At 36.6% G+C, this 14,481-nt stretch overlaps 1 protein-coding gene across 1 annotated transcript in view; it reads left to right on the top strand.

The window, feature by feature from the left end:
• Window positions 1-14,481, top strand: part of GRM8 (glutamate metabotropic receptor 8) — a 796,332-nt gene that overhangs the window by 460,826 nt on the left and 321,025 nt on the right. The window contains 1 exon segment of the mRNA XM_028526153.2: window positions 4,008-4,208. Coding sequence (XP_028381954.1) covers window positions 4,008-4,208 — 201 coding nt within the window.

The following is a 14,481-nucleotide window of genomic DNA, read 5'->3' as shown; positions in this document are numbered from 1 at the left end:
ACAGCGCCCCCCCAAAAAAACCCAAAATAATTTCTTTTTAAATTTAGGAGTGATAATAAGTTATCAGTCTTTTAATTTGTCACCATGTGTTTACTCTGACTTAGAAAAAAAGACTGGTAGTGTCCATCGGCTTGTGTGACAGCAGCCGCTGGACAGCCTTCTGACCTTCCCTTTATGAGGAAAAAAAATGTGCAGAGTTGAATATCCTCAGTCTTCACTCAAACTCATTGGAATTTATAACTAGTAAGGGAAATAAGAGTTTGGTGAAAATTTAAATCGTTCCCTTTAATAAGATGGTGTGGTGTTTGAGAATTAATATAAATCCATTATATATGAGATTTATTTTTATGTTTTTAGGAAAATCCAAGGAAGAGTCTATCTATTATGTTGGAGCATCTCTATTAACATTTATCAGGAAAATGTGGCACAAAACTTTATTCTGGTTACTGAATGCTCAGAAATATCTTTATAGATTAATAGGGTGGTTATAGTAGAATTACAATAAAATCATAATATATTAAATCTAGAACACTTTTGGATGAAGTTAAAAAACACAACATATTTATACATGTCTAGCTTTTACATACATTCCATCAATTGTGGTAAATTTCCAAATTTCTTAATTCTTTGAATCCACTTGGCTTGGGCATTCTATGCCTGCTGACCACACTCCACACTAGTGTAATGGAGGCATGGAAATCCTCACTCTTCTTTTCAAGTCCATTAAAAAAAAAACCCAAATTATATAAACGAACAGTAATGTTCACAGTCGAGACGTGCCTGCATGTGCATGTGCACGTGTGTGTCTGCAGCAGGGGGTTGCAGGGTAGCAACACAAACGACATGACCTGGGATGTTCGTGCTATGAGGTGAATGTGTGTGTTTCCCCATCTTCATGTGCTGAAACCTCACCCCCTGATATGATGGTTGATATTAGGAGGTGGGGCCTTTGGGAGATAATTAGGTTGAGGTTTAGTTATGAAGGTGGAGCACTCATGAATGGGATTAGTGCCCTTACAACCGTCACGAAAGCTTGCTTCCTCTCTACTCTCTGCCTTGTGAGGTTATAACAAGAAATCTGCCAGAAGATATCCTTCACAAGAACCCAACTATGATGGGTCCCAAGTCTGGTTTTCTAGCCTTAAGAACGGTGAGAAATGAATTCCTATTGTTTACAAGCTTCCCAGTCTATGGTACTTTGTTATAACAGCCCAACCTGATGAAGACAGGTGGATTCTGTGCTTTGAAGTTACAGACCTGTCATGTCCCTAGCTGGGAGATCTGATTCAAAAAATCTGGGGTGCGCTGATGAATCTTGAGAAGATAACCAAGAATGGGGACAGCTGTGCTGGGATGCAGAGTCTCCATCCTTCGTTATCAGTTTCAGTAATCAGCTTCAGTAATGCACACAAATGGACCACCAGGATCTCCATGCGTACCTGGGGAGTCTACCCTGAAAGTAGCAATTTGAGTCTTATTTCAATACATTTCCTTGTCATTTGCCCCTTCCCCCCGCCCCCCCCCCCGCCCCCCGAAACAGCCTTGCTTGTCTGATCAGGACTGTCCAGGTTTTGGTCTTATGTCCTGAGAAACTCTTCAGTCCTGGACTCCTCAGAGTGCCTGGTTACCAAATAAGATCTTTTTAAGAAATCACTGAATTATTTTGGCTTCTGTGACCATCCTTCAGTATTTATATATTAATTGTCTATTTTGGGGTTAAAACTGTGGGTGTGAAATTTAGGCAGAAGCTGAAAAGGCTGTTTCAACAAGTCACTTGATGGTGTTCTGGACATAGGCAGTACTGCCCTGGGACCCAGGAGACAAAGTGCCACACACGGTCAGGGAAAGGACGGTGTCCCCACATCCACATGGATCTTAGCTTAGATCATGAAGCTCAGGCAGCTTGAAGGACACGATATACCTTTTGGCACCCCGAAGGTGTTCTCTGTTACATCTACCCCCTCTCTCTGTGCTCCCAAGCCTGCAAAACCTTCAATACGATGTTTTAGGGAAATAACGATGTAACTCTCTACAATGATAGCCTGGTTTTAGATCTAATTAAATTTGACATGGAAACAGACTACATAAAGCTATGGTAGGCCATTGGAACTGTGGGCTGGAAGTTAAGTGACAGCAAAGTTCTGGAAAATGAGTTTTTCAGAAAGCTAGATTCCAAACGAATTAAAGTGATTTGGACCATATAACCAACATTTTGGATTCATATTTATATTTCTAAATCATAGAAAAAATAGTGGGTGAAAAAGTTGAGAATGAATGGATTCTGAGGTTAGAGAAAAGAAGGATTCAATCTTGAGGAATGGGAAGTTGATCCATCGGAAAAAAATCACAAAGGCACGTGGAAAAGGGGGAAGCAGAATTCAGGATCATGACAGACTGCAGGGAACAGCATGCCAACCAACAACATTTACAGGGTCAGAATGTAGCAAGTGATTGAGACCAGAGGAAAATGTTCAATAATTGCATGAGTAAAAATGAATGAAATGTTCACTACATTTGTCCAGAGGAAAGCCACTGGTTTTATCAGAGTGTAAAGAAACAGGTATATAAACAACCATTTTAATTCAACTCTCTGAATTTAGAGGATATATGTATTAGTGTGAAGAAAAGGAGGTTTTGCTGAATTGAAAGACTCTTTATTAAAAGTAATTAAGTGGCATCCATGGGAAGGAAGGTTTAAAGTGCTTGCTTTTGGTCTCTCCGAGGGTTACAGGATGTCTAAGGTTGTGGGGATGTGGAAGTGGTAAAAGATCCCTTTGGGACCCTTAGTAAGCCCTCAGTTTCTTTCTCTGATTTTTTTGTTGAGTGCCAAACATTTTGTCATCTACATTTTTCTGGGCATTGAGTGAGTACTGGGCTTTGAGCTGAGACCTGGGAAGGGTTCCCGTATGTGCTCTAATGTGTCCTGAGTGAATTTCATCTCCATGCCTCCCAGTCTCTTCATCTTCAAAACGAGAATGTAGGACTATAACTCATAATACAGCATCTAGTTTTCACATCAAATTTATCATTCATTTTTAATTCTATGCTTCTATTGTATCTAAAATGACAATCCCTAGTACCAATTCTCAGCTGTAAACACAGAAATAATTATTCTGAATGATACTCATTTTGACAGTTCTACATCTTTTTGAACCGAAGTACCTGCTGAGCTAAAGCCAGCCCAAGTTCTACATCTTTTTAATAGAAAATTAAAATAGACAATTTATGGGGATCTAATGTATAGCATAGTGACTATAGTTAAACAATATCGTGTACTAGAAATTTACTAAGAGATTAGATCTTAAAAGTTCTTGCCACGAGAAAAAAAATGGCAACTATGTGAGGTGATGGATGTGTTAACTAAGTATATTGTGGTAATCATTTCACCGTATGTAACATTTCAATGATATATCAAATCATTGTGGTACACCTAAACTTACAAAGTGTTATGTGTCAATTATATCTCAATAAAGCTGGAAAAGATAAAAAATAAAATAAAATAGAAATATAAGGTCAAGAAGAAAAGAAATGATTCTCTTAAAGATAAACAGGAAATATTTTCATTTAACAATTATAAAAAGGGCTGACAAATAGAACGCAGTCTAAACAAGAACAGATCTCGTTGGGGGAAAGACCTGACTTTGGGTCACTAATTAAATGATGCCTCTGGAGCTGAGCTTAAGAAAAAAACAAGTCTACTTGTTCATTTTACTTAAAAGATCAAATTGCTACCAAAATGATACATAATTACCAGAACATATACTATAATAAAGACTCAATATGGTAGAAATAAGGATAATGAAACTATATGTATGTTATTTATGTATTTTTGTTGCTATTAAAATAATTTAATACCAGTTTATAAACCTTATTTAGTATAAGCAGAGGTAAAATTAAATAGTTTTGTCTCATTAAATGAATCTCATATGATGGAAATCTTAGCCCTAATGCCACCTTTCAGTGAAATCTAACAGTGCCAACTGATGGTTTCCCTTTTCATGTTGCAGGGCTGGAGCGAATTGCACGGGATTCGTCTTACGAACAGGAAGGGAAGGTCCAGTTTGTAATCGATGCGGTGTATTCCATGGCGTACGCCCTGCACAACATGCACAAGGATCTCTGTCCTGGCTACATTGGCCTTTGCCCACGAATGAGTACCATTGATGGGAAAGAGCTACTTGGTTATATTCGGGCTGTAAATTTTAATGGTAAGTTATCACATATTTTTTGTCTCTAAATACTTTAGAAGAGACAAGGTATTTTCCCCCTATATATAGAAGATACTCAAGCGGAGTAGATCAGAAATTCCCCTTTTAATCAAGTGTGAGGTTTTCCACCTGCTTTTAAATCCCAAACATTTTTTTTTTGCTACCATTAATCTGTCCCTGAAAGATGCAGAAGTTAAAAATAAGCCTCCATCAATCAAACTATTCTACTTAAATATCACTATTTCAGAAATACCTTAGGAGGTTTATTTGGAACCACTGATAACAGGTTAGGTTTTTAAAAATTGTTTTATGTTTTTATTGGAGAAGGAATTGTAGACATTTTGTTTTGAAACTGATTTTAAGCTCTTTAAACAGTATGTTAACTTGAGGAAAGTGAATGATTTGGAGTTGCTGTATATATCCATTCTGGAGTGCTGCGTGAAGCTTCTGCATCTTCTTTCTCCTTGTATTTCTTTCAATGATTTGGTCAATTTGAAGCAATGAGCTGCATCGTGTAAGACAGAATTACATACAATGTGGTGTCGATGGGATTCGCCTCCTGCAGAAGCAGAAATGCTGCTTTTGTGCGTGTCACAGGAAACTGATGCAGAATCTGATGGATCCATGACATTTGGCTAAGAATAGTCAAACTGCCTGTCTGAAGTGATGAAATCATTGAGCGCTGTTCTTTCACGAAAGTTGTAATGGTTGCTGGCCATGGCTTTGGCAATTATTTTAAAATGAAATGATAGAATGCTCTGAGCTGTCTAATTCTTTGTGTTTGGCTATAATCCACACAATGGACATGCCTCCCAGCCACGCACAGCGCTGCGCTGTCCATCATAATACACTCCAGTGACCTCGGCTGCCAGCCTTTCTTAGAAAAGCACAAGGTCATCTTCAATTTAGAATTCAAGTGGAAACTTCTTTGGCTTCGTTCATGCAACATGAAACAAAATTTGGTTTATTTTGAACACAGAGTATTCTCTTTTTCAGCAGAATTTTAAAAAAGCATTACATAACATTAGTGTTTTTGTTAAAAATATAATAAAAATAAAAAAGAATGTCAGTACTAAGGGGAATTTGAAAATAATTTTCTTGAAATTATCAAGTTGAGCAAAAGAAAAGTGGTACAATACAAAGTTACCTATTCTAACCTGAGACTGGGGAATATTTCATTTGTCCAAAGTGTTAAAATGTGGGAAGAAAAATGCAAATGAATATATTTTGTCAATCACTCAGTGTAACCTACAGAAAATAAGAAAGGCTTTCAAAGAAACACTTGGTTAAAGTATTTTAAAGGTGAATTACCAATTTCCCTTTTATCTTAAGGATAGATAAAAACCCAACCCTTCTTTGATGACCTCAATTACTTTACCACACTGTAATATAATGATGCTATTAAAGACTATTAAAAATGCCTTAATGTCTAACGATTATTAAGACGATTAGTCTCTAGACTCCAATAATTTCTGAGTTCTTCTGTCTACTTTTTATAGTTTTTTGCCCTTCCACATTATCAGAATAATGTTGCTGTGTGTGTGTGTGTGTGTGTGTTTAGGGCTGATTCCTTCCATAATCTGCTTCTTTTAATTCAATGTGATCAGAGAAGCAACTTTTATTAATTCACTCAAGAGATATTTATTGAGCATGTAGAATGTGTTAAGCTTTGTGATAGGTGTATTACAAAGCTGTATTACTGGTAAAAACAGTCAAAACAGACATGGGATTTGAAGTTTCTTGGGGGGCTGAGATATGAATCACGTGAGGTATAATGGTATAATCCACAATGAGTGCCTCCTGCAGAGGCATGCTGGACTGAGAGAGTTCACAAGAGGGGAAACGTCCCTCCTCCGAGGCATTGGGGACAGGTGCAATCTGAAGGAGGCAGGTGTCAGAGATAAGGGTGAAGCAGAAGGCAGGGCCAGATAGATCAGGAGAGGTCATATGGATCATTCTCAAGATTCGTTTTTCATCTTGAGAGCAACAGGAATCCCCGAAGCATGACAGAAGTGTGTCTGGTACAAAAATAAGTCTACTTCAAATGAGAGTCATGTGAGGTACGTGAATTTTAGTGGATGAACTAAAAAAGGAATCTCTTTGAGCTCCTTGGAGATTTATTTTGATAATGCCTTGAAATCTGCCTGTGTTCCAGTAGCTGATGACACAGAATAAGAGACCTGAGCATAGAAGCAAATTATTGTGAAATATATAATTTTCTTGATTTTCAGTGATTTTTAGAATGTTTGTCAATTTGTTAATTTCATCATTGGCTCCTATATTAGTGTTCACTTATCATTAATGCTTTGCCTGCTTATGACAAGAAGACACATAAAGCTGTTCAAATAGAAGCACAACATCAAAACCACTTGAAGGAGGGAGAAACTAATCTGGTAGCAAGAATGAAGAACCTCATGAAGTTCTGAGCTTCCTAAGCAGATAAAATGTAAAGGGACATTCAATGAGATACACATGTTTCTTTATATGACAGGAGCAAGCCTATTTTTCTAGACAGGATGAATTTTCTTGTAAATCATTTCTGAAAGAAATGTATCATATGGGACTTTGACAGCCTGATAAGCAATGCTATTTAACACAATTTTAAAGCAAAAGCAGAAGCCATGTATTTTGTGCACGTGTACCCACAACCAAAGCTAAGACCATCATGCTTGTAACATGTGGAAGGATATTTCATTAGAAGGGTTTCCAAGGAGGGGGAGATAATCTTACTTGATCTAGATTTACGACTCTTTTGAGCTCTGATGATATAAGGATTACCATACTCTATTAAGAACAAATGAAGAGCATCTCCCTTATACTCTGCTTTTCAAACTTTATCTTCAAAAGACTCCTACTCAGACATCTAACATTTCGGTCAGTGAAAATAAGAACTGCTGGGTTGAATGTATGGCCATGACCTTGGACACTCTACTTCCTCTAGTGCCACTTGCTGATCCCGGAGCTACCTTGAAAGTCCTAATAGCTATATAGAGACACATCAAATCCACAGATTCAAACGTTCCTGCTCTTGCAGGGTTTTCATAGAAACTGAAGGTAGACACCTGGAATTGGTGTTCTCTGTTGGGAACCTAGCCAACTGCTATTGTATGTTGTTCATGGCATGCCAGGTGAGCAGGTTGTATTGGTGGCAGTCAGTGTTCTTGCCGAGTGAGAAAGCCAACCCACTCCCCAAAGACTGGAACTGCAAGGGGGTCACTAGCCAAACCACAGTTTCCTTAGGACCAGTTTTGAATCTCCTGAAGAGTCGAGAATATGCTTGACTAGACCCCGAGCTGTTTGCTGTACATAACAACAACAAATTATTGTATACTAAAAGTTTTCTCGGGCTCTTTCCAGCTGTCAAGGAACGAGCTTTGTAACACAACCGTCAATTTTCTGTGTAGCCTCCAGATTGTCTTTCAGGATCAATGAACTACAAAATGCATTCTCAAGTAATTAAAAAATTGACCCGTTGGATAGAATTATTTACTAATGCCCATTTAAATATTGTATGTGTCTGCCCCAAAGTGTAATTTTTGTGTAGAAGAAATTGTTGTTAAACTGGATCTGACATTAATGAGATATCAAAGCAAATTGCTTTCTGAGGTCCCTTTTCATTTGAGATAGTAAAACCACTCCACTGGTGCAGAGAGAGATGCTGTAATAGCAGGAGGTTAGCAGCCAGAGCAGCCGTATGGACCATTGGTATAAAGTTAAAGGGAACTGTTTAAAACTCAGTCTTGCTGAAATTGTAACTAATGCCTAATTAGGCAATGGTTTAAAGATACTTGGTTTCAAAGGTCATGCTTCTTCCAGTTTATTGCTTGACAACATGAAGATCATATTAGAATTTAGAAAGATGAATGATTAGTATTTCAGGTCAGAATAATCTATGACAAAACAATGAAAGGTAAAACAGTCAAATAATTAAACTACAAGGCATTGTTTGTCATCGCAGACATAAACAACAATGGTGCTTTGATTGAATTTAATCACTCAAACTGATATTTTGTCATGAGTGAACAAATTCATCTGAAGCATAAACAAATTCTGAGTCATAGCATATTGGCATTATTCGTGTGTTTCTTACAACTTTTCTCAACCTCTCATCTCTATCTAGGGAGACAGAGGGAAACAAAGACCTTTGTTTTAAGATTACTTGTGTTGTAACCATTGGAACAAAATGCGATTTCTATAAATTTTTAAATCCAACGATTTATCAAAAGAAAAACATAAAATGAATGAGAGGAGTTTAGAGTTTTCAGGAACTGAAGCAACGATGTCAGCTCTTTACTCTGGTCTGACTATAGGTTATAAAATATTAATACTGTACATCTTGTATAAAATCAAAGATTTTTCTGTTATCATGAGAAGAAAAGAAAAAGTGTTAAATAGAATTCCAGAGACCTCCCCCCACTCCTTTCCTCTAGAGTTGAGCTCCCGTCAGGGGCAGAGCCTGAGGTACCGCGGCATACTAATCAGGATGGTCTGATTGCAGGTAACGGAAATCAGCGTTAACTTGCTCAAGCTAAAAGGAAGAATTTATGAGGTTGTGTCAAGAAACCCCATGGCAGAATAGAAAAGAGTCTAAGAAAAGTTCTGGTTATGAGAACCAAAAACCTGTCAGAAATCCAAACCTCTTTCTGTCTGTTTTTTGTTTTGTTTATGTTGGTTTTTCCCTACTTCTAGATTCAGAGGGTAGGTAGAAGCTGGCCAACTGCAATATTTAAGTCCCACTCCAACTCCTTAGAAACTTGAATCTCATTAGCCAAACACGTTGGACGTCAGATCTCATCGAAATGATCAGTGGCAAGGAGCGAGCAGTCCGAACTTAGCTGTCCTGGGGCTTTCCTGGTGGGTGAAAGGGGCATTTTGGAAGTTTCTGTAAGTGATTTCTGGAGAAAGTTTTTAAAAATGAGCAGAGAGTGAAAAACCTGAGAGAGGGGTGATGCTGTGGTCTCTGAGTCTCACTGCCTCACTAGTTTGTAAGTTTTTGTTAGGCCAGTGGAGACCCAATGAAGAATCACATAGAGTCTGTGAGAATCTGAGAGAGAGGTCAACTGTGGAATTATTGAATGTAAGCCTTCATATTGTGATTGAATTCTCCGGCCCCAAGACGGGTGAAGCAGCTTCTCTAAACTCAGTAGTGAGGTGGTGGTCTAATCATCCCAATGCTCAATATTCTAAGGAAAACATAAACACTTGCCTGATCACGAAGGCTGGTACAGAGAGGGATTTATCAGCATCTCTTTTTCTTTAAAATCTTATTGATTTGGGGGACTTATTGCAAAATTTCCAAATATATAGTTTTCAGAGTCTCTGAATACTGTTGTCTGATTTTGAAGCAATTTTTTTTGCATAAAATATCTTTAAGAAGTAAGTGTGACTTAATATGTTGTTAGGAAATTTACTACAAACAGACTACTAGGTCAAATAAGGCAATAATAAATTTCTCATAAGATTCTGGAAAGCCATTTGATTAAAAATATAACCCTCATATCTGTTATAAGCACAAAAACATAAATAAACCACAAATGGAATAAATGTTTAACATGATAAAGCACATCTCACAGCCTGTAATCAATTATATATTTATAGTTATTCCTATTAAAGAGATGGATTAATCCTATTACTACTATTATTAATACTCTATAAATTTAACCAGGGTGATAAAACATAAAACAAAAAAACAAATTACTACTAAAAACTAAGTAATATTATTTTTGAATGATTTGATCCCAAGAGAATAAACTGAAAAGTATATTAGAAGTACTTATTTTAGGAAGATGATCAAATATAAAATTAATATTAAAACATTAAGAGCTTTTCTACTTACAAGTAAGAAATCATTAACTAATATGTGGTAAATAAAACTCTGTTTTCTTTGTGATCATGATACCTCTCCTGCCAGGTAAGTATAAAAGCTGTTTCCTTTGCAAAAAATATTTAAAATATCTTGGGATAAATTGAACTAAAAATATGGAAGACCTATGTAAAGACTATTTTATCAAGAGGTATTTCTTTTTCATAGACAGAAAAGTAATAATAGGAAAAATATTAAATATTTCTGAATAACCTATATTTAGATTTCATATAATTTAGTATAATTTCAACCAAAATGACAAAGGAGTATTTTCTGGAATTTGAAATAATATTTAAAAATTTAATTGTAAGAATAAATGAGTAAAAGTAACTGAAATGATTTTGAAGAAGGAATTATTTCTTAGGTGAAGAAAAAATGTTCTATGAAACATTTAACATTTATGCATAATGTTAAGCTACAACAATCAATATTGTATGGAACTAGTATAAAAAATAAACATGTGGTAAATGGAAACAGGTAGAAATAGCCAGAAATACATAATGATAATAAATAAATCAGTTTCTACATGTATATGTACATGCATACATACATATGGACTTATGGTATGATAAAGATGGAGTTAGGGCTCAGTGGGAAAGGACATTTTATTAATTATCTACTTATGGTAGAATTGAGGGAGATAATTTCTCCACATAAGAGAGTAGTCTCCATTTGAAATTTATTTTGGAGTTAAATGAAAATGAAGATGCAAAATAAAAATAGAAGAAAATCTAGAAGATGATTAATCAGATTTGAATTGGGAAGTTTAAAATAAGGAAAAAGTTATAACAGGAAAATAAATGTTTGATTTAGTGTAAAACTTAATGCTTTTGATACAAATTATGACATCTCCAAAGATAAACAAGCAAAACTTGTAGTGTGAATTAAAGTTTGAAAAAAACAAGGTTAAACCTCAATAATCATCAAAGAAAGACCATTTAATCAACAATGAAAGACTGATTTTTCACCAATCAAGTTTACGAAGTCTTAAAATTCATAGTAGTAACTTTTAAAAGGTAATTGTATCAGTTCTTCTAAATATGCTTGGTGAGAGTGGGTAGTGATGTAATTTTTTTGTGGAGTATTTGCTCAGTATGTATACTTTAGGGATATAGTCTAAGGAGATTATTTGAAACAATTGTATTTAAAAAATTTATTGAAAGAAATCAAGAAAGCAAAATCCCAGTTTGGTCTGCTTTTACTAAAACCCATCAACAGCATGTAGTATCATGGTGTCAAATGACTCTTCCTGGAATCCTGTGCTTTTATCCTGCTCTGCCACTTTCCTCTGCGTTCTGAGCCTGCTTTGACTTCACAGCATCATCTTTTCAATGGAAGGATTATACTAAAATGATCTGATCTGTGAGGTCTCTTCCACCTCTACATTCTCTACAAATTCTTTTAAAGGCATACTTTAAAAACATAGGTGCCTACCAGTGTTCTTGCTGTTGTTTTTTTAGTTGTTTATATTCATTTTTCTCTTTTATGAATCATTAATTTATCTCACATACATTTTATTAGGAATCTTACCGGGTACCTAATAAACAGTTCTGTGCTAGCCATCAGAAATGCAACAATCAATTAAGTGTGGTTCTGTGAGTTGTCAAAGACCATAGCGCAACAGGGGAAGGACACAGCATGTTACGAATTTGATGAGTGATGTGATAGAGGCGTGGACATGTACAAACACAGCAGAAAGCTGAGATTAGGAAACTGCACAGGGGAGCGTGCACAAAGAATACAGCAGAGGATCAGTAGGTGACATCGTATTTGTTACAATTGGAAAATGACATTTCCTCAGTTGGACAAGATAAGAAAAAGGCATTCATGGCAGACAAAGCAGTTTAACGGTAGCTGGAAGACAGGGAAGAGCATGCATTCTAAGAAAGCTGAACATCCAGCGAGTGACCTTGGAGCAGGCAGGAGATGAGAATGGCCAAAGGAGCTTGGGCCTGGTTAGAAATCGCTGCCAAACTCTGATGTTTGAATGTGTCACAGCAGGCTATAGGGAATTGAAGCTTTCTGAACAGGACAGTGAAATGCTCAGATTTGTGTTTCAGAAAAATAACTATGGCAGCAATTTGCAGACTGGAGGGAGTGAGAATAAAGGCAGGGGTGACAAGTTAAGAGACAGTTCCAATAGCCCCCAGGAGAGAATAGTACCTGAAATGGGAACATGAAAGTACAAATGGAATGGAAATAAAGAGGGAGAAAGGGAACACAGAATCACTTTAATGCTGGCTCTGTTCCAGTCACGATGCTTTGACTAGAAACCAAGAGGTTTTGAGAAATATCTTAACTTGCCCAGATGATCTTTCTTTGTAACTATTTGTGACAACTCCATTAGTAAAGCTAATTCAGTATGTTAGTTCATATTCTATTGATGAAATTGGCTTGACACTATGTTTTATCTGCTTGCATAAATAGCAAATGAGATATAACATGTCAAAATATGGAAAAACTGACTAAATGTCGTCTCTAGAAGTTATGATGCATAATTTCCTTGTGATTAAATAGTAATTATTTAATAAATAGATATCAAGCAAAGTCAAATGTGATAAAGTGGTTATCTGTTAATTTAAAGTATAAATATCCTTTTTGATAGTTACCTCATTTGAAATAAAATCGAGAAAAACATTATTAATAATTTAGAACTATATTATATTATTTATTATTGAAGCTGAAGATCTATAGTTAGTAGAGTAATTCCTGGAAATAGTTATACATTTTTTAAAAAGTGAATGGCATATATAGCGATATTGAATATGTATGGATAAATAAATAGACTGATGTGAAATTAGGTGATTTTTTAGTTTCTAATTAAGGAAACTTTAGGCTGGTTATGAAATAATCTTACAAATTAAGTCATCATGAAATTTAACAGCATAACTGTACCTGCCTCTCTTTTCTACTGTATGAGATGACAAATTGTGGGGATTTTTAAGTCTAATTTCTTTTATGGTCTTTTATAGCTCCTCCCACAATGGAGCCAGCATCAAAGAAAAGCTTGAGGCAAATCAATAAGGGTGCCTTAGTTCTTCCCAGAGCCCTACTCAATTCATCCATTGCATTGGGCTTCTTTTACTCATTCTTTATTCTTGTGATTCCTGGACTTCTTCATCATGTGCCAAAAAGTTAGGAATAAATGATATGCAAATCCCAGAAACAGAGAGGGTACTGTGGGCTCAGTAACTGAGGGTTAATGGATGGCTTTGGGTCTAAACAGGGATGCAGCAACGAGCCTTGAATGAAGGATGAGGAGAACACATGAAGGAGCAGAGAGGTTTTGAGGCAGTGAAAAGATTCTAAAGGAATTTACATTTAATGATTTATATGTTCCATAGTGATCAAAATCATAGGCTTACACTCAGATAAAGTTTTAATATATTGTATTGTCACCACTCACTACTTTGTGATCTTGGTCAAGTAAAAAACCTCTTTAAATCCTTGTGGGTTTTTTTGCCTATAAAATAGGAATGATAATAGTGTATACAGGGTTTGTCCAGAAAGTATCCAGCCATATACTATGAAAAATAGAGACATTTATTAAAGAAGATAAAAGATGCAAGAAACATTATACATAGGACAGTGATGCCTCAACCTCTTTCAAAGTACGCACGTTGGGACCTTACATGGTATTCCCAATTGCAATCAGCTGCTCCATCATATTTTTCTGAATCTCATCGATAGTCTGAATTCTCTCGTTTTTCAAAGGTGATTTTAATTAGGGGAAAAGCCAGAGGTCACAAGGCTCCATATCTGGGCTGTAGTAGGGCTGAGTCACCTGGGTGATTTGATGTTTTGCAAAAAAACTGTACAAGAGAAGATCCAAGATGATGGAGGAGTAAGTAGAAGCTACACTAACCTCTTCCCAGGACCAGTCTGGAGTTACAACTAAATTTTAGAGAAATCATCTGTGACAACCAATGGAACAATAGCTGGGGAAAAGCCTTATAACCACGGACAGACAGAAGAAACCACTTCACCACTATGTTACTGGTATGGAGTGTGGAGGAGACTCAAGACGGCTGTTTGAGCTCCTATGGGTGGCAGCTGAAGTGCCGGAGGGAAATTCAGTGGCCAAGGGGTTCACCATGGGAAGTATGGGATCTGAATTTCAAGCTGGGGTCCCTAGGCTACAGCAGCAGAGCCGTGAAAGGAACCCAGATAACATACAGCTGTGAAAAGTGGCAGGGTTTCTTTCTGCCAGGAAGAGACTTCTGGAGTCACAGAGAGCCTTTTAAAGGGTCAACACACATAATTTTGTTTGCAGTCACTTAACCCTGGGCTCTGGCAAACGTTAGACAGAATGGACTAGAGACACTGGAGGAGAGTCAGGACAGAGGCTTTGGGGAGAAAACTGAGGGAACTGCTACCAGGATAACTGTGCTGAGTCATCCCCCATACTGC

Source organism: Phyllostomus discolor, chromosome 10 (genome assembly GCF_004126475.2).
Source record: "Phyllostomus discolor isolate MPI-MPIP mPhyDis1 chromosome 10, mPhyDis1.pri.v3, whole genome shotgun sequence".
NCBI lineage: Eukaryota > Metazoa > Chordata > Mammalia > Chiroptera > Phyllostomidae > Phyllostomus > Phyllostomus discolor.
This window is presented reverse-complemented; position numbering and strand designations above follow the sequence as displayed.